At 41.6% G+C, this 20,695-nt stretch overlaps 1 protein-coding gene across 1 annotated transcript in view; it reads right to left on the reverse strand.

Annotated features, from left to right (window-relative positions):
- Window positions 1–10,615: 10,615 nt before the first annotated feature.
- DGKE (diacylglycerol kinase epsilon) overlaps window positions 10,616–20,695 on the reverse strand; it is a 29,359-nt gene continuing 19,279 nt past the window's right edge. The window contains exons 9-12 of the mRNA XM_070357276.1: window positions 20,473–20,544; window positions 16,607–16,734; window positions 16,271–16,382; window positions 10,616–15,896 (exon numbers count right to left, since the gene is read on the reverse strand). Coding sequence (XP_070213377.1) covers window positions 15,717–15,896; window positions 16,271–16,382; window positions 16,607–16,734; window positions 20,473–20,544 — 492 coding nt within the window. The 3' untranslated portion in view covers window positions 10,616–15,716. The remainder of the gene's footprint in view (window positions 15,897–16,270; window positions 16,383–16,606; window positions 16,735–20,472; window positions 20,545–20,695) is intronic.

Below are 20,695 nucleotides of genomic sequence, written 5' to 3' on the forward strand. Positions count from 1 at the left end.
CCAAGTAAAAACAAGCCAGCACCAAAGGACAAATAGTATATGGATTCCGCTTCAATGAAGTACTTAGAATAGGCACGTTCGTAGAGACAAAAAGCAGAAGAGTTGACCAGATACCGGAAGAAGTGAGAACTAGGGAGCTGTTGTTTTGTGGGCTTGGAGTTTTTGTTTGGAATGATGAAAAGCTTCTGGAGATGAATGGCGGCGATAGTTGCATAATGTTTGTGAGTATACTTTGTTGTTGCTCAGTCACTAAATAGTGTCTGACTCTTTTCGACTCCATTGATTGCAGCACATCAGGCTTCCCTGTCCTTTGCTATCTCCTGGAGTTTGCTCAGATTCATGTCCGTTGAGTCAGTGATGTTATTTAACTATCTCATCCTCTGCCACCCTCGTCTTTTTCCTTCAATCTTTCCCAGCTTCAGGGTCTTTTCCAATGAGTCAGCTCTTTGCATTAGGTGCCAAAGTATTGGAGCTTCAGTTTCAGCATGAGTCCTTTCAATGAGTATTCAGGGTTGATTTCCTTTAATCAACTCTCAAGTTGATTTCCTTGAGAGTCCAGGGGACTCTCAAGAGTCTTCTCCAGCATCACATTTTGAAGGCATCAATTCTTTGGCATTCAGCCTTCGAAAAACCATAGCTTTGACTAGACGGACCTTGGTCAGCAAAGTGATATCTCTGGTTTTTAATACACTTAAGTTTGTCATAGCTTTTCTCCCAAGGAGCTAGCGTCTTAATTTCATGGCTGCTGTCTCTGTTCACAGTGATTTTGGAGCCCAAGAAAATAAAATCAGTCACTGCTTTTACTTTTTCCCCATCTGTTTGCCATGACGTGATGGGACCAGATGCCGTGATCTTAGTTTTTTAAATGTTGAGTTTTAGGCCAGCTTTTTCACTCTTCTTCGCCCTCATCCAGAGTCTCTTTAGATCCTCTTTACTTTCTGCTGTTAGAGTGATATCATCTCCATATCTGAGGTTGTTGATATTTCTCCCTGCAATCTGATTCCAGCTTGTGCTTCATCCAGCCTGGCATTTTGCATGATGTGCTCTGCATATATGTTAAATAAATAGGGTGACAATACACAGCCTTGACATACTCCTTTCTCAGTTTTGAACCAGTCCATTGTTCTATCTTTGGTTCTAACTGTTGCTTCCTGACCTGCATACAGGCTTCTCAGGAGGCAGGTAAGGTGGTCTGGTATTCCCATCTCTTTAGAATTTTCCAGTTTGTTGTGATCCACACAGTCAAAGGTTTTAGCGTAGTCAGTGAAGCAGAAGTAGATGTTTTTCTGGAATTCTCTAGCTTTTACTATGATCCAACAGGTGTTGGCAATTTGATCTCTGGTTCCTCTTCCTCTTCTAAATCCAGCTTGTACACCTGGAATTCCCCGGTTCACATACTGCTAAAGCCTAACTTGAAGGATTTTGAGCAGCTTACTCACTTAGAAAATTGAAATTATTATCTGCTCTGCCTTGTCAATTGGGTTTTGTGAGGAATAAAGAAAATACTTCGTATAAAATTGCATTATAAATGATCAAATGCTCTACAAATGTGAGTTATTATGCTACTTAATTCCAGACCATATGGTTCCAGTTTACTTACTTTCTTACCACCCTTCAAATAACAGGTTCTTACTAGTCTTCTCTCTTCCCCCTGTTGTCTGGGTGTTTCATTGGCCTAGAGTCTATTGCCATTACCTGAATCATGTTCACAAGCTTTGGTGTCAGATCCTAAAGGTCGCTGCTGCTCTTACCAAATTAAAGCAAGCCTCTTGCATTATGTTAGAGCTTATTGTTTTTCTAAGAAACAGGAACTGACTGCAGCTCGGCTCCTCCTTTCCCAAAAGAAGAAAGCGAGTTATTTAAAACAGTGCTTCTTAAACCACTTGTAGTGAAATAGCAGATGTTTTGTTTCTTTTTAAAAATTTCCAGTACACTGTAAAATATTAATAAAGAGAAACACCAATTAAGTAGAGTCAAGAGACAAGAAGGGAGAGCTCTGAGACCCTGTGATGATAGCAGAGCCCAAGAGGAAGAAGAAACATCCCTCTTCTTTCGTGGCCAGGACTCAGCCTTTGAAAAGCCATGGAGTCTGTGTTAACTACAGCCCTTGCAACTTCCTCCCCACCCCCGCCAATAAAAGTGTGTTCCTTGCCTTCCTCATGGTTGTAGACCTTGAGTTGCAATTCTCTACTGATTGTGTATAATTGCTGGAGAACTAGCTGGTAGTCCAGTTTTAGATCAACAGCATCAGGTATCAATATTTTTATAAAATATAATAAGGAGAAAAATGACATAAAGAGACATACACAATAAAAAACACATTTTTATTAGGATTAGATCCAATAGCCAGCTATCAAGATAGCTATACAAATTCAAACTCTTAACTCTCAGTTTCTGCACTTAAATAGTCTAAAATAGTCTGTGGGTCAAATTTTGAGGAGGACAGATTTTAAAGGTTACAAAAGGGACTTCCCTGGTGGTGCAGTGGGTATGAATCCTCCTGTCAATGCAGGGGACATGGGTTTGATCCCTGGTCCAGGAAGGTTTCACATTAAGCTCAAGCACCATGACTACAGAGCCCACGTAGTATATCCACACACCTAGAGCCTGTGCTCTGCATCGGGAGAAGCCAGCACAATGAGAGGCCTGAGCACCACCACCCAGAGTAGCTCCTGCTTGCTGCAACTAGAGAAAGCCCGGGCGAAGCAATGAAGACCCAGTGCAGCCAAAGATAAGTAAATAAAATAAATTTATTTTAAAAATAAAGGTTACATGATTATATTATTAAACAGGACAGTAAACTATTTAAAATAATGAAATAAGTTTTATCATTGATAATACTTTACCAGTATTAACTCCTATCATCTTAATAATACTGTTGTAAAATTCAAACATTATAAATCTAAAGAAAATAGCCATACATATCATGGATTGGAATACAGGTCTCCCTGAAGCATGTCTAGCACTCAATTGACTAGTATGCTTTGATAATTAATCTGATCAATTCAAAAGATACAAATATTCTATCCTTTACTTTGTTATTTACTTGAATTTACATAATTGTAAATCAGTTAATGTTCACATGAGTTTATAATTTATTATTTTAATCACATAATTAGCAAATAATTTTCAGTATATTCACATTAGGTTTCAACTGGGGAAAAGTTCTATATTGTTTTATTATTTATTATAGATATCTCTTTTTTTTATTTTTAAAAATAAAAGTGTAAAAAAAAAATAAATAAATAAAAATAAAGGTTACAAGAGCATTTTGTGAAAATGAAGCCCAGTAGAAAATCTGATTGCTTGCTGGTCGGTGGATGGGCTTTCTGGGTCCAATCAACTGCAGGGGAGGAATTGTCACATGTCTAAATATGGCTGTAGCATCTTGACTCTTCAGCTGGTCTAATAATTAAATTCATAAAAGACAGATTAACAGAAAAACACACAAATTTATGTACATATGGGGCCTAGTAAAGATATGAAGTCCCAAAGGACAGTCAGGTAATTGAAGCTTCTGTAACATCCTGAGCTAAGGGAAGAGGCAGGGGTACAAAGGGGAGGAAGGCCATTGGTAGGAAGGCAGAGGAGATGCTTGAAAAACAAATGTCCTGTTCTGCTGATGAGTTTCTTAGGTAATAAGGTATATCTGGTAATAGCTCTCTTTTTGGTACAGGCTCCTTTCCAACGTAAATTTAGGCAACTGAGGGGGTTGTAAGGGCTTCCCAGGTGGCGCTAGTGGTAAAGAACCTGGGTTGGGAAGATCCCCTGGAGGAGGAAATGGCAACCCACTCCAGTATTGCTGCCTGAAAAAATATTGTGGACAGAGGAGCCTGGTGGGCTGCAGTCCATAGCGTCGTGAAGAGTTGGACACGACTGAAGTGACTTGGCACGTATGCACAGGAAAGGTAAAGAAATTTTCTTGCATCTACTGGCTTTTTGACTACTGTTAGCCCAAACTAAAACTCATGCCAAAGTGGCATATATGGGAGACCCACTCTGTTCCTGTTCATGGTCCTTGGCAGAGCTTTGGTTGGAGCATTTCACAGAGAATGGAGCCTGAGATACATGTAGCCATGCTCCACGAGCACTCACAGGCTCCAGGAGAGCACACAGGCTCCAGAAGTACACACGGGCTCAGCAAGCACACATGGGCTCTGCGAGCGCACATGGGCTCCAGGGGCACTCACAGGCTCCAGAGGCAGACACGGGCTCCAGGAGCGCACACGGGCTCCGCGAGTACACACGGGCTCCGCGAGCACACAGCACTGCAGTTTGCCTGGGTTGCTGAGTGCAGCCCGTCAGCAACTTCATATGTTCAAATACTGTTGGGTACCCACCTGTGCTGGAAACTGGAGGCTAAGTATTCCATAATTCATAGAATTTTCACAAAGACATGCAAATACTCATCAGTTTGAATGCAAAGATGACCAGGGTGAGCAACCTGTCATCAAGAAGCTCAGTGTACACAGATTTCTCATAGATGAATTTACCTCTGTCTCCTCACAAGTAATACAAAATTTTTATTTTCTAGTTCCCACAAATTAAATTTCTACATATAGGCAACATGTAGCCCTTTCAGCTCCTTAAAAATCTAATTATTTCCATGTGTAGCATCCTTGTTTCTTTGTCTGGGGGAGTCCTTTTGAAGACTGTGCCTAGCACAATGATGAAAGTGAAAGTTGCTCAGTTGTGTCTGACTCTTTGTGATCCCATGGACTATACAGCCCATGGAATTCTCCAGGCCAGAATACTGGAGTGGGTAGCCATTCTCTTCTCCAGGGGATCTTCCCAACCCAGGGATCGAACCCAGGTCTCCCACCTTGCAGGTGGATTCTTTGCAAGCGGAGCCACAAGGGAAGCCCAAGAATACTGGAGTGGGTAGCCTATCCCTTCTCTAGTGGATCTTCCCAACCCAGGAATCGAACCAGGGTCTCCCACACTGCAGGAAGATTCTTTACCAGTTGAGCCACAAGGGAAGCCCCAGCACAATGGTATATCTGCCTATACTCAACTTTATAAAAATAATTACATTGATTAATTGTTGGCTGTGCTGGGTCTCTGACGTTGTGTGAGTGCTTTCTCCACTTTCAGAGAGCAGGAGTCACTCTCTAGTTGTATGCAGGTTCCTCACTGCTGTGGCTTGTTGCAGGGCACAGGCTCTGGGCCCACGGGCTTCAGTAGTTGGCGCACGTGGGCTGGGTAGTTCCAGCTACTGGGCTCTAGAGCACAGGCTCGATAGTGGTGATGCGTGGGCTAAGCTGTTCTGCGGCATGTGGGATCTGCCTAGGTTGGAGACTGAACCTGTGTCTCCTGAATTGGCAGGCAGAGTTCCTTATAACCAAGCCAAAAGGGAAGCCCCTATATTCAACTTTTTTAATACTGTCGGCTGTGAGGTTGATGATGAAAAAGCAGCAGGGATGAGGGCCTGGGATTAACATCCAGCCCTGAGTTATCTGTCTGTAAAATGAAGTTCATAATGTCCACCTCACAAAATTGTGGGTTATGAGATAAGGGTAAATAAAAGCCTGTAGCATGATACTCAAGTGCCCAAGCTGTAATTTCAGAAGTCAAAATGTGAGGAGTTCCCTGGCAGTCCAAGGGTTATGATAGGGTAGATTAATAGGATAGTTATAAAGACAGTTGTCGAAGTCCCAGTAGGGGACTACAGATAGAGAAACCCAGGAAGCTTTGGGATACCATTCTACGTTAATGATCTCTCAAGAAAGCTATCAGAATGTCATGGAACAAAGTGGGCTTACTTAACTATAAAGCCATAAATAAAAGCACAAGATATGCCCCAGGACATTAGGTGAAAGAAAAATGTCACCACCCTTCTGATTTAATAAGCATTCAAGCTGGTTTTAGAAAAGGCAGAGGAACCAGAGATCAAATTGCCAACATCCGCTGGATCATCAAAAAAGCAAGAGAGTTCCAGAAAAATATCTATTTCTGCTTTATTGACTATGCCAAAGCCTTTGACTGTGTGGATCACAATAAACTGTGGAAAATTCTGAAAGAGATGGGAATACCAGACCACCTGACCTGCCTCTTGAGAAACCTATATGCAGGTCAGGAAGCAACAGTTAGAACTGGACATGGAACAACAGACTGGTTCCAAATAGGAAAAGGAGTACATCAAGGCTGTATATTGTCACCCTGCTTATTTAACTTCTATGCAGAGTACATCATGAGAAATGCTGGGCTGGAAGAAGCACAAGCTGGAATCAAGACTGCCGGGAGAAATATCAATAACCTCAGATATGCAGATGACACCACCCTTATGGCAGAAAGTGAAGAGGAACTAAAAAGCCTCTTGATGAAAGTGCAAGAGGAGAGTGAAAAAGTTGGCCTAAAGCTCAACATTCAGAAAACTAAGATCATGGCATCTGGTCCCATCACTTCATGGCAAATAGATGGGGAAACAGTGGAAACAGTGACAGACTTTATTTTTGGGGGCTCCAAAATCACTGCAGATGTGGTTGCAGCCATGAAATTAAAAGACGCTTACTCCTTGGAAGGAAAGCTATGACCAACCTACATAGCATATTGAAAAGCAGAGACATTGCTTTGCCAACAAAGGTCCATCTAGTCAAGGCTATGGTTTTTCCAGTGGTCATGTATGGATGTGAGAGATGGACTGTGAAGAAAGCTGAGTGCCAAAGAATTGATGCTCTTGAACTGTGGTGTTGGAGAAGACTCTTGAGAGTCCCTTGGACTGCAAGGAGATCCAACCAGTCCATCCTAAAGGAGATCGGTCCTGGCTGTTCATTGGAAGGACTGATGCTGAAGCTGAAACTCCAATACTTTGGCCACCTCATGCGAAGAGTTGACTCATTGGAAAAGATTCTGATGCTGGGAGGGATTGGGGGCAGGAGGAGAAGGGGACAACAGAGGATGAGATGGCTGGATGGCATCACCGACTTGATGGACATGAGTTTGAGTAAATTCCGGGAGTTGGTGATGGATAGAGAGGCCTGGCATGCTGCAATTCATGGGGTCACAAAGAGTTGGACACGACTGAGCGACTGAACTGACTGACTGAGTGATGGCTGGGGCTTCCCAGGCGGTACAGGGGTAACGAATCCACTGGCTGAGGCAGGAGACGCAACAGACATGGGTTCAATCTCTGCGTTGGGAAGATCCCTTATAGAAGGAAATGGCAACCCACTCCAGTATTCTTGTCTGGGAAATTCCATGGACAGAGGAGCCTGGTGGGCTATAGTCCAGGGGGTCTCAAAGAGTCAGACATGACTGAGTACACACTCACCAACATGGTAATCCCAGTTTGACCTCATAGGGTCAGACAATTTTCTGCCCAATTCAAAGGAAGTGTTAGTGATGTAAGTCCGATGTCTCCTCAAAGAAGGTGGTCTTTCCCCCTCCCCTAATTTCCTTTGATTATAAAATTGTAGCCCACTTAATCCTTGGGGTAGAGCTCTGTCACCTGCCCACTTGATCTCTTTGAAAGTGTTAGTCTTTGAAAACCTGAAAGGGTTAGTCTTTGTGACCCCATGGACTGTAGCTTGCCAGGCTCCTCTGTCCATGGAATTCTCCAGGCAAAAATACTGGAGTGGGTAGCCATTCCCTTCTCCAGGGGATTTTCCTGACCTGGAGACTGAATGCAGGTTTCCTGCATTGCAGGCAGATCCTTCACTGTCTGAGCCACCATGGAAGCCCTACTTCTTGCCTGTCACTTTGCCTCTTGCTGAATTCCTACTGCTCTCAGACAAAAAACCTGGGCCTCAGTAAGTCCAGACGCCAGGTCAGTCAGTTCAGTTGCTCAGTCATGTCCAACTCTTTTCGACCCCATGGACCGCAGCACACCAGGCTTCCCTGTCCATCACCAACTCCCAGAGCTTGCTCAAACTCACATCCATTGAATGGGTGATGCCATCCAACCGTCTCATGCTCTGTTGTCCCCTTCTCCTCCTGCCCTCAATCTTTCCCAGCATCAGAGTCTTTTCCAATGAGTCAGTTCTTTGCATCTGATGGCCAAAGTATTGGCGCTTCAGCATCCGTCCTTCCAGTGAATATTCAGGACTGATTTCCTTTAGGTTTGATCTCTTTGCTGTCCAAGGGACTCTCAAGAGTCTTCTCCAACACCACAGTTCAAAAGCATCAATTCTTCAGCACTCAGTTTTCTTTATAGTCCAACTCTCACATCCATACATGACTACTGGAAAAACTATAGCTTTGACTAGATGGACCTTTATTGGTAAAGTAATGTCTCTGCTTTTTAATATGCTATCTAGATTGGTCATAGCTTTTCTTTCAAGGAGCAAGCATCTTTTAATTTTATGGCTACAATCACCATCTGCAGTGATTTTGGAGCCCCTCAAAATAAAGTCTCTCACTATTTCCATTGTTCTCCATCTATTTGTCATGAAGTGATGGGACCGGATGCCAAGATCTTTGTTTTTTGAATGTTGAGTTTTAAGTCATCTTTTTCTGCTCTCCTCTTCCACTTCATCAAGAAGCTTTGTAGTTCCTTTTTGCTTTCTGCCACAAAGGTGGTGTCATGTGCCTATCAGAGGTTATTGATATTTCTCCTGACAGTCTTGATTCCAGCTTGTGCTTCATCCAGTTTGGAATTTCACAAGATGTACTCTGCATATAAGTTAAATAAGCAGGATGACAATATACAGCCCTGATGTACTCTTCCCAATTTGGAACCAGTCCGTTGTTCTATCACACCAGCTATGTGATTCTAATTAAAAGACTGTAGGGGACTTCCTGGTGGTCCAGTGGTTAAGAATTTGCCATTCAATGCAGGGGCCTGTGGGTTTGAACCCCGGTTGCGGAACTGAGATCCTTGGGGCAACTAAGCCTGTGAGTACTAGGCCATGACTACTGAGCCTGAGAGGCACACCCAGAGAGTCCAGATATCACAACCAAGAGCCCTCATGCTGCAACTAAGACTGGACACAGCTGGAAAAAGAAGACCGTGGGTTCCAGGCCTGAGCAGGGTTTTGGCTGGGTCCCAATCCTGGCCACATGGGCTCAAGTCCAAATTCGAGGTGCACAGTTTCAGTCTGGACTTGGTGCTTTCTCTGCCATGGCCTGGATTCAATCCCTGGTTGTGAAACTGAGATCCTACAATTGTGTGATACAGCTGGAAGTTAATAAAAGAAGGTGAAAACGTAGAACTGTCAGGGGCTAGTTTCTTAATAGAGAGGCTTCCTTATGAACTTCTGTAAGTATAAAGGAATTCATGTTTCAAATCTTTGATTCAGAAAATGTGCATTATAATTGGCATAGTTAAGAAGGGCAATGAGCAATGAGTTTTATTTTCAAAAAATTGTAAAAATGGAATTTTTGTAAAGATGACCGCTTCAGCTGGACTGTAGGCTCTCCTTCCTCTAATGAAATGAATACAAACTTTTGCCACAAAATGTCATGTGAAAGCCAGATCATAGTTGTTAAACCATAAAGCTTTATAAAAATTCAAATGGGGACTTCCCTGGTCGTCCAGTGGTTAAGACTTTATTTCCGGTGCAGGGGACTCAGACTACATCCCTGGTTGGGGTGCAGACAAAAAAAATAAAAATTCAAGTGGAAGGAAGTGCAAATTTCTGCCAGGTGTGATACCTTCACTTTCCCCCTAATATAATCTTCATATAAGTCAGTGGGAAAGAAAGAAAGAAAGTCGCTCAGTCGTGTCCGACTCTTTGCGACCCCATGGATTGTAGCCTACCTACCAGGCTCTTCCGTCCATGGGATTTTCCAGGCAAGAATACTGGAGTGGGTTGCCATTTCCTTCTCCAGGGGATCTTCCCGACTGAGGGATTGAACCAGGGTCTCCCACATTATAGGCAGACGCTTTACCATCTGAGCCACCAGGGAAGTCAAAGTCAGTGGGAGGCTACAGGTAATTAGTTGCCAACCCATATTTTGTAATTTTTTTAACTTTTTATATTGTACTGGGATGTAGCCGATGAACAGTGTTGTGATAGTTTCAGGTGAACAGCTGAGGAGGACTCAGTCATGCATATACTTGTATCTGTTCTCCCCGGAGCCTCCCTCCCACCCAGGCTGCCACATAACATTGAGCAGAGTTGTGTGTGCTACCCAATAGGTCCCTGGCCAACCCACTTTAAAATTACGGTTAATGTAAAAAACCCACGTTTCTACCTTTTCTAGAAAGATGCGTTCTGCTCCCCTGTGGTCAGTGCTCTAGTTTGAACAGTCCCACCACCCTCTCCTTCATTACCTGCCTCTTTCCTCTAAGCAGCTGAATCTGCAACCTCTATGTTGGCCTATCACCCACTTTCACAGCGGGGCTCAGGCAGAACAAGTAACTTGCCTAGTGTTAAACAGTGGCAGAGGCTGAGTTTTCAACCCAGATACTGCAAATAAATTCTATACTTATTCCACTGTATCAGCTGAAAATGAGATGAATTCACCTTATTTGACTTCCTTTACTGCTCTACTCTGCCCTGAGTCAGTCCTTAAGTATGTATTTTTTTATCCATTCAGGCGGATCTGACCCTGAACTTGTCACACACTGTAACCTCTGCCCTGCTGTACAAGTGCCATCTTGTGTGAAACTAACTCAAACTTGTTTTTTTCTCATTGTTGTATCAAAAAAACAACACAGAATCACACTTTTCAAATGCTGTGCTTTACATTTTATTAAAAAACAAGCAAACATCTTCAACATCAAATGCTTTAATTCATGTTTTTCTGTCAAGCATTGACCACATTATAGACCCAACACAACGAAAGCAATTAACACAGGGTAATTCGTGATAGGGACAGAGTACGGAGGCCAAGGGGGCAGAAAGTGCACAGGACCAGCTGGCTGCTTGAGCTGCTCGTCCTTGACACTGTGGTTCACAAGAGCCAGTTCAGTCAGTTCACCTGCAAGTAATCACGGCCAAGGATCTGGCTGCTCTAAACTTGCTTAAAACAGAATTAAAATCCGAGTTTGCTTACTGTTGGGCTCATTCAAGTTGATCAAATTGGAGAGAAAGAGTGCTGGCAGAGCCCAGAACGGGAGTCCTGTGTTCTCATGAGCCATCGTCACCCAAGTACACAAAGTGCCCGTCCTTACTGTAGGAGTTTGCTCAGTAGCCCAGGCTCCTCATCTGATCAGAAGTCCCTTTGCCTGGACAACGTTAGAGCAGCAAGGAAAGCAACCTAACTTGCCAGCTCTCTTCCCCGTTTTGGGTCAGTCATCAAAAAGCACCACAAGACGGCGACTTCCTGTAGTTTACCTTGTAAAGCGCGTTCTGCTTTGACATTTCCCTTTAGCGGTGAAGTGGCTTGGGGGGCGTTTTTGCAGAGACTGAGGAAGCGTCCTAGGTCCACCGTCAGCAGAACACTTAAATTTATAGCCTTTAGGTGACGATTTCTGCCGACACTTCTGTAGATGACTAACCTCAATCATTAAATTTTGTGAACGTCCCTATTAGAGGGTGACAGTTTTTGATACTTTCTCCAGAACCTTAGAATATACCTTTTTGAAACCTGTGAACCTCATGCACTGACGGCACTGTCAGGGCCGTGAGGGTAAATGTGTGTGTATTTACAAAACTAAAATGAATTAAATACACGACCATTTCTATACTTCACTAAAATTAGAAGTACGAGGAACAGAGGCTAATCAGTGCTTTGCTATTCAACAAAATGCCTTCAAAATGTGAGAAGTAGCCAAGTGGCCATATTCCAAGCAGCAACCGAGACATCCAAAATACTCTTTTTAATGTAAAAATCAGTAGAAAATGAACCAGGTGACAGAGTCATTATACTGGCTTCCAAACTCTTTGAAAGAAAATAGTGGAATTTTTTTTTTTTTTGAAAAAAGGAAGTGCTTTGTCTACTGAAATCTGATCTGAAGCAGCACCCCAGCATGGGGAGAAAGCAGGGGCCCTCCAGGGGTCCATTCCACCAGCCCCAAAGCACCGCCTGTCCTCCAAGACTCCACAGATCACAGCCCCAAACCCACACAGCTGCACAGGAAAACCTGGGGCTACCAACTTTTATGTAATACAGCTTATCAATCTGGATAGGATATGACAAGTTTTTCAGAGTTCCTTTAAAGGAAAAACAATTTAAGAGTATCTAATTAATTCAAATTTTCGGCATGGTATCTACCGGGCAAAAGCCCTGGGTGAATGCAGGAGGTGCAGATGAGTAACTAACATTTCAGTTGCATCAGAAGCACCAGAGGTGCAGACGTCCCTCATCTCAAGACACCCTGCTTCCTGAAGTCAAGGGCTGGTTCCCGGGCTGAGGCTCCCACACTGTGAACCAGCTCGCATGGTGACTCTGATACTACAGGCAGCCTGCAGGGCATATTCTGAGAAACGGGAGACAAGCCTCCAGGAGAAATCTGAGAAAGGCAGGGGTATACTTTTAAAAGGCAAACCCAAACAACCTCTTCTGTCTTACTGCTGAGAACAGACCTTCATTCAGATTGAGATAGAGTAACAACACTATTTTTTCTTTTTAAATTTCTAGAAATTTTTAATAAATCTACCTCTACCTACATTGCTATCCCAAATTAGGTAGAATTTTTTTTTAAAAAGTCTGAATATAAAGTGCTGGTTCTTGTTTCAGTATTATCAGCTTGAGGGAAAACCACATAAAATTATCACCCGTTCTATTGACCTTTTCAGCTGAACAAGTACAAATTACGTATTCGGATCCACATGTATATGTAAATTAATATCATCTTTAAATTTTTTGGTCAGTGCAAATTTAAAATTCCATAATATACATTAAGTACAATTTTGCTTTATATTACAAATGCACACTATTTTCTTTTGACATGCTGGTAGTATTCATTTTTACAGCAAAAAGGACTGTTCACAATTTCTGAGTCACAGTATATTTTCCAGCTCTAGGTAGGCAAACATTTCAAAAAGCAAATACTACACGTTTTTGACACATCCTAAAAAAATAAAAATAAATAATTTTGACTATAACATTTCATAAACGTTAGCTACAATAGGGTTCACAGCTAATAGTTGAAGAAAACATAAAACACCTTTAAGATCATGTAATCTTATCCTTTGGCAACTTGTATGTTACAACACAAGTCAGTTTGATTTCCATTAAACAAAAAAAAGCACTGAAAATTCTCAACATCTACTTATGGGATCCCTAAGAAGCTGCCAGGGATTCAGTATTTAACCTACTAAGATTGCAAGGAGCTAGGAATTGTATTAGAATAAAAGGAGAAATCTGAAAACAGACATGAATACAAGCTTTACTTCACATATTTCTTCCTGAGCATTTAGAAGTTACTATTTTTAAATCAGAATAGTTTGAAATGGAACAGAAAAATTCTATGGCAAATCATTTTTTATAAAGTGTGGACTCTCTGGTAATGTCAACAATTGCTACCCTAATATATAACTTGCAAACATGAGTCTTATAAATTGTATTTATTTAAAACAAGGTACTTGCCTATCCATTTATTTGAAATGCTGGGTAAATGTGCCTAAAAAGAGAATTTTTCTAAAATATGTTATATGATATGATATTCTGAAGTAACTTTCCTAAAAAAATTAAGTCTGAATGAGTGAATAAGGTTAACAGATAAACTTCGTGAAGGTCAAACTTCAGTGGATTATGAAAATGAAAGACCAGTTTGTTTTTAAGTAAATGAGGGTGTTTTATATGACTCTGTTCTAAATCCAATGTAACATTATAGCTAGAATACAGTTTTAAAAGTAAAAAAAAAACTATATAGTTATTTTGATTATTTTAATTGATACCCCCTATTAACTATTTACTTTGATTATTATATAATTAGTACTATGAATTATAGATAAAATATAGCCTAAAGCAAAGTGAATCTAACAGTATATTTGTAAAATGTGGTATCGGTAACAATTTTGATCACAAATTAAACAATGAAGCTCATTATACTCAAAACATGATCAGCCCATGAAAGAAAATCTGCACTCTCTCCCAACCACCACCACAGGTAGCTACTGTGAATGGTGTGTGAGTAAGGTGAAAACAGATCTTCTCACAAAATCTTACAATACTAGAATTTAGCTGCTCACATTGAGATCTGGGAAGAGATTACTTTAAGCAAAATAAAAGCATTCTAATGTAACTGACTACTACTGTATACATTTCTTAGTTGTTCCTTCAAAACATGGCCTGGGCCTGAAGGTGACTGAAATTTAAGCTTCTGGCAACTCATAATAGACAACAGATTCATCCACAGATCTTTAAGGGGAGCTAATGGTGTTTGGTGGAAGATACATTCTAGTTCTTCAGAGATTAATGGCATAAAAGACCACCAAATCCACAAATGGGCCATCTGTCCTAAAAATACCAGGCTGGGGACCCCCTGGGGCAGCCTCGCTGTGGAACCTGAGGGAGCAGACTGGGGAGCAGCAGAGGAGCACCCTCGGAATATTTCTGAAGAATAAGAATATCCAGATAATATATCTATCAGAAGAATTATGGGTTTTAATTATTACTTAGGCTACATTTCTATCTGTGAGTAGCAGAATTTATGATCAATTTAACTTATTAAATAAAGCAACATATTGTAAACACTAAACACAGGTATACCACGGTGAAGAAAATAAATAAGTAAAAAAAATATATCTCTCATTTTAAAATAAATATGATACAAACATTTTAGCAGAGGATTCTATCCATTTCCCCAAGGGAAAATTCTGTTAAGTATTTTGGATATACTCCTGTATTTCAAAATACTGTAAGACCACCAATTTTTAAAAATGTATCAATCAATACTGAACTTGTTTTGAGCAATTAACCTGACTGGTAAATTTTCCTTAGTATATATTTTTTGAATTGTTGACACTGTCTTTTAATCAGAAGAGAATTTGGTGAACAGTCCGATTTGAAACTTGTAACTTTTTTTTTTTTTTTTTGACTGCCACTCCGCACAATTTTAGTTCCCTGACAGGGGATTGAACCCCATACCCTCTGCAGTGGAAGCATAGAGTCTTAACCACTAGAATGCCAGGGAAGTCCTGAAACTTAAAACTTTCAATGCAAAGTGCTCTGAATGTGGATTTTTACAACTTGCCTAGGTGGTCCCCTTTTGGCTATACTGGAGTATAACAAGATGGCAGATTTCAGCTCAACTCGGTCATTAACAGAGTTAACCAAACAACAGCAGGAGACTGAAAGTGTCCTTAAAATAAAATTTAAAACAAAAAATCTGAGTGTTGCCTTCCTTTTACATTTCTCCTTTTAGGGTTTCCTGGAAATAGATATTTATGTGTCCACTTGGTGCTGGGCTGCAAGAAGTCTTAAGAGACATGCTGCAGGAGGATGCCCAGCATGACACCAACCATCTCCTTTCAAAAAAGCAAGTCATTTTTAAATGTTACAGTGTCATCACACTCAACATTAAAATGGCAATGATTTTCCACCCACACCTGGCTGGATATACGTGTCCAATCCACTGTGTGGTTCAAGAATAAGGACCGGGAGGGAGCACACAGGTCAGCGAGCCTACCCGCAGACACAGAGCCTTTGTGGAATGTTCTGTGACTTTCTGCTAGTGCTGTACGGTCAAAGTGTTTGCTGCAAAAAGAGCAGGCATTTGTAAACAACCGGAGGTCTGGCTGTTTTTGGAATGCTATTTACATAAATGCATACCCACTCTACTACTGATGAAGTGAAGACTAAGCTAGTTGACAGCTCTTTTTTGGATGAACGGGTATCTAGTTGTTTGCGAGGATTCTACACTAAGTCCTCATGTCCTCCTCCATCTACTCCGTTTCCTTTGTATCCTCTTGATCTGAAGTACTAGAGACGTCGTCATCCGTTTGTTCTCCAGAGAAATACAACATCAGGGCGTGTGTCTTGTGGGTTATGGTGACAGTGCAGGGCCCCTGGGCCCACGGCTCCCCATCTACCTGCATGGGCATCATCGAGCACTTCAAGATCAGCTAGAATTATGGGGAAAAATGGGAAAACAGTTAGTCCCCAGAAAGCTCAGACAAATCTTCCTTAATAACATCTTGAGTCCTTTAACCCATCTTAGGGACATTTCTTAGCACTGTACTCTTAGAAAATTAATCTGAATATATTTTATTCTTCAATTGTTTAAAGGATTCTTTTTCATTGGACACTTCACTTCTTCAACTGGACTGAGGGCCGTATTTCCTGTCTTTCCCCATCCTACTCAGCCCGGGTACAGGATGACCGATAGCATGGGCTGTAAACCACATGTTTGTTTAGGGAAAGCTATAGTATATTATCTTCTAAACCTCAATGGCTTAGAAATGAGACAAATTATCCACTATAGCAATATTTCACCTACTCGCACTGTATGTGCTTGTCCTATTCGAAAAGGATTCGCCAGTTTCACTTGAATCTGAGCACAGTGGAAAGACCCATATACTCCGACGACTTCCAATAAACCATCATCATGCCTAAAATTGGACAAAGGAAACATGGATTATGTGATGCGGTAAAATAGAACTAGCCACAATAGGACAATTACTTTTCAGCATAGGTGGACCGTCAGCTTATTAACTACTGACATTAATGAGGTATACAAAAAAGAAAATCTGTGGTAAAAATGTTAAAAGTCTACAAAGAACAGACTGCTTTAAAGAAACCAGTGTCATAAAAAACCAGTTGCAAATGTACATACCTGGCTAGAGGGTAAGTCTCGTCTCCCATCCCTTCCCACAGTCTGCAGCCACCACCCCAGTAGCCGATATTCAGAACGATAATGCCTTCCAAATTCGGCAGTTCTACTCGCTCACCATCCAGCTCTAGCTTTAAAGAAATACAAGGAGTAAGTTACTTTAGGGCACACTACTTTCAGACACAGCCACTCAGAATCCTATCCACTTTCACATACATGTGAAAGCTGGTTGGAAGACTGCTTCCTACCCAGGTAATCTAGCCTTTCTCATTTGTTCAATGTTTATTGTAATAAATGAATAACAGTGAATTTTTTTAAATCAACGACATCCTTTTTCTTACATCCCATTATTTTTTCAGGCTTTACCTAACTTGCTGTTTTAACAGCATCGCACACTGCCAACCCCTTCCTCTTTCCCTGAAATATTCTCTTCCTTTGCTTTCTGGGAACCAGACTACTTCTCTGGGCGTCCCTCTGCCACTGCTGAGAGCTCCACTCTCAGCCTCACACTGAAGGCATTTCACACAGCCATGTACTGGGCTCCCTTCTCTTCTCTACACACTCTGGATGGAAAGCTGAGCCACTTCTGTCTTGCTAATTGCTATCTCTGTGCTGAAGGCTCTATTTTTTGTTGGTGCAGGAAAGTGAACTGGGCTAGATCTGTATATCCAACTGCCCACAAAACATTTCCCACTGACTGTGGCTCCTAAAACTCTCATGCACAAAGCTGAGTTAAGCATCTTCTCTGCCATCTACTTTCCCAGGAAAGGTTAGCACCAGCTGTCCTCACCCCCTAACTAGAAACCTGGAAATTACCTTTGACCTCTGTCTCTTCACCTTCCATACCAATTAAGCACTAAAACCACTGATGCTACTTCTAAGTCTCCATCCCTTGCCGTCATTCCTGACCACACCCTAGTCCAGCAGCCACCGTTTCTCTAGCTCTGCTCTCCTCTTATTCACCTCTCAAAGGCTGGTTAGACTGACACTTATCCCGATTACGTCCCTTCAATGGCTGGACTCAGTGTTCACGATGAACTCCAAGTGCCTTTATAACAAGTCACCAGTTTCTCTGTGACCTCAGCCTCTGCCTGGTTCTCCAGCATCAGCTCTCGCCACTGTCTCTCCTGCAGGTTACACTCCAGCCCGAACACACTCAAATATGCTATGTTCTCTCCTGCCTCTGGGCCTTTGCCCATGTTGTTCTTAGCCCAGAATAACGTTTATTTCCTTCATTTAGCTAAGTTTTAATTTGCAGATTACAGTTTGTAACTTCTTCCAGAAAGACTTCCTCATCAGTCACTTTCCCTAGACAGTTTCCAGTCTGTGGGTTATGTTCAGCTCAGTTCAGTTCAGTCACTCAGTCATGTCCAACTCTTTGTGAGCCCATGGACTGCACCACACCAGGCTTCCCTGCCCACTACCAACTCCCGGAGCTTGATCAAACGCAAGTCCAATGTGTTGGTGATGCCATCCAATCATCTCATCCTCTGTTGTCCCCTTCTTCTCCTGCCCTCAATCTTTCCCAGCATCAGGGTCTTTTCCAATGAGTCGGTTCTTCCCATCAAGTGGCCAAAGCATTGGAGTTTCAGCTTCAGCATCAGTCCTTCCAATAAATATTCAGGATTGATTTCCTTTAGGATGCACTGGTTGGATCTCCTTGCTGTCCAAGGGACTTTCAAGAGTCTTCTCCAACACCACAGTTCAGAAGCATCAATTCTTCAGTGCTCAGCTTTCTTTATAGTCCAACATCCATACATGACTACTGGAAAAACCACAGCTTTGACTAGACGGACCTTTGTTGGCAAAGTTAATGTCTCTGCTTTTTAGTATGTGGTCTAGGTTGGTCATCGCTTTTCTTCCAAGGAGCAAGCATCTTTTAATTTCATGGCTGTGGTCACCATCTGCAGTGATTTTGAAGCCCCCCCCAAATAAAGCCTCTGTTTCCACTGTTTCTCCATCTATTTGCCATGAAGTGATGGAACAGGATGCCATAATCTTAGTTTTCTGAATGTTGAGTTTTAAGCCAACTTTTTCACTCTCCTCCTTCACTTTTATCAAGAGGCTCTTTAGTAGTTCTTCGCTTTCTGCCATTAAGTGGGGTGTTGTCTGCATATCTGACGTTATTGATATTTCTCCCAGGAATCTTGATTCCAGCTTGTGCTTCATCCAGTTTGGCATTTTGCATGATGTGTTCTGCATATAAGGTAAATAAACAGGGTGACAATATACAGCCTTATGTATTCCCTTCCCGATTTGGAATCAGTCTGTTGTTCCATGTCCAGTTCTTTTTTTTTTTTTCCATGTCCAGTTCTAATTGTTGCTTCTTGACCTGCATACATATTTCTCAGGAGGCAGGTAAGGTGGTCTGGTGTTCCCATCTCTTGAAGAATTTTCCACAGTTTGTTGTGATCCACACAGTTAAAGGCTTTGGCATAGTCGATAAAGCAGAAGTAGATGTTTTCCTGGGACTCTCTTGCTTTTTTATGATCCAATGGATGTTGGCAATTTGATCTCTGCTTCTTCTGCCTTTTCTAAATTCAGCCTGAACATCTGGAAGTTCACGGTTCACATACTGTTGAAGCCTGGCATGGAGAATGTTGAGCATTACTTTGCTAGCATGTGAGATGAATGCAATTGTGTGGTAATCTGAACATTCTTTGGCATTGCCTTTCTTTGGGATTGGTATGAGAACTGACCTTTTCCAGTCCTGTGGTCACTGCTGAGTTTTCCAAATTTGCTGGCATATTGAGTGCAGGACTTTCACAGGATCATCTTTTAGGATTTGAAAAAGTTCAATTAGAATTCCATCACCTCCACTAATTTTGTTCACATTGTAAGGCCCACTTGACTTCATATTCCATGATGTCTGGCTCTAGATGAGTGATCACACCATTGTGGTTATCTGAGTCTTTAAGATCTTTTTTGTACAGTTCTTCTGTGTATATAATTCCTGTAAGACTCCGTATTTTCCTTATATTATTTCTTATGCCATATTACAATGTGGTTTAAATGTCTTTCTTCTCTCCAGACTGCAAACTTAGTGACAGTGAGAGATTTGTCACTGTATGTCTAGTACCTAACACTGTGCCTGGCATTTAATGGGTGGTTTCACAGGTGATTTTTGTATAAACAGACGATTAGACAAAAAAATGTGCTACCTCATACGCTTTACTCTACCCAAGTAATCAAAGTCCAGGAAAAAGGAAATAGGATAAAGCAGAAGGGAACATTCTTCACAGCCAACCTCACCATTCCCCCTGTGCCGTGAGCTCAGAGTCTGTCTAACCAGAGCAGCAGCTTTCCGAGCTGAGTGTGCTTTGAGGCTCCTCCTTCTCTGCTCATTTTCCACTCTTTCCCTAAGCTGTTTATTGTCTGGCTCTTTCCTTACTTTTTTTTGGCCATGCTGTACGGCACAGAACAAAGATACATTACAACCATAACAGGAATTAAACTCTGGGCTTCATCTTCTCTGAGAGTCCGTGACTCAGGCACTGTTGTCACAGAGCTTCACACTGGTCATCACACATGATGAACAGCATACAGATGCTGTTCAGTATAAGAGTTAAACAGACTCTGGAGTTACATAAACCTGGGTTTAAATGCTGGTTACCTGTATCCTTGGGCACTCTGTGAACCTGGGCAAGTTATTTAATTTCAAATAGCTTCATGAGTGATGGGAATATAGTAGTATCTGCCTTACAGGCTGTGGTGAGAATTTAGTGGGAAATGTGTATGAAGCACTTAGAGGTGTCTGGTACACAATAAATACTCCATTTGTGTTATCGAAATATGTTAATAGAAAATTCAGCATTTTTGTTTAAAAAAAGTTCATAGTCCAGAGACCACCTAAAAGTTTAAAAGCTTACCTCAACTTTTTTATTCAAATCTTTACATTCTTGCACTAAACAATCTTTGGTTCCATAAAATAAGTAAACAGCCTATGAGAAATGGACAGAAAATATGATATTAAAGCAATCTAACAAGCCCTGTAAGCTAGAAAAAGACACTGAACCAAAGCTCCCTGATGTGACGACTGAGTCACGTATCCACAGAGTGGACTAGAGACTGATGGGAGAAGGAACCATTATT

The sequence above is a fragment of the Bos mutus genome, chromosome 19, assembly GCF_027580195.1.
Source record: "Bos mutus isolate GX-2022 chromosome 19, NWIPB_WYAK_1.1, whole genome shotgun sequence".
Taxonomy (NCBI): domain Eukaryota; kingdom Metazoa; phylum Chordata; class Mammalia; order Artiodactyla; family Bovidae; genus Bos; species Bos mutus.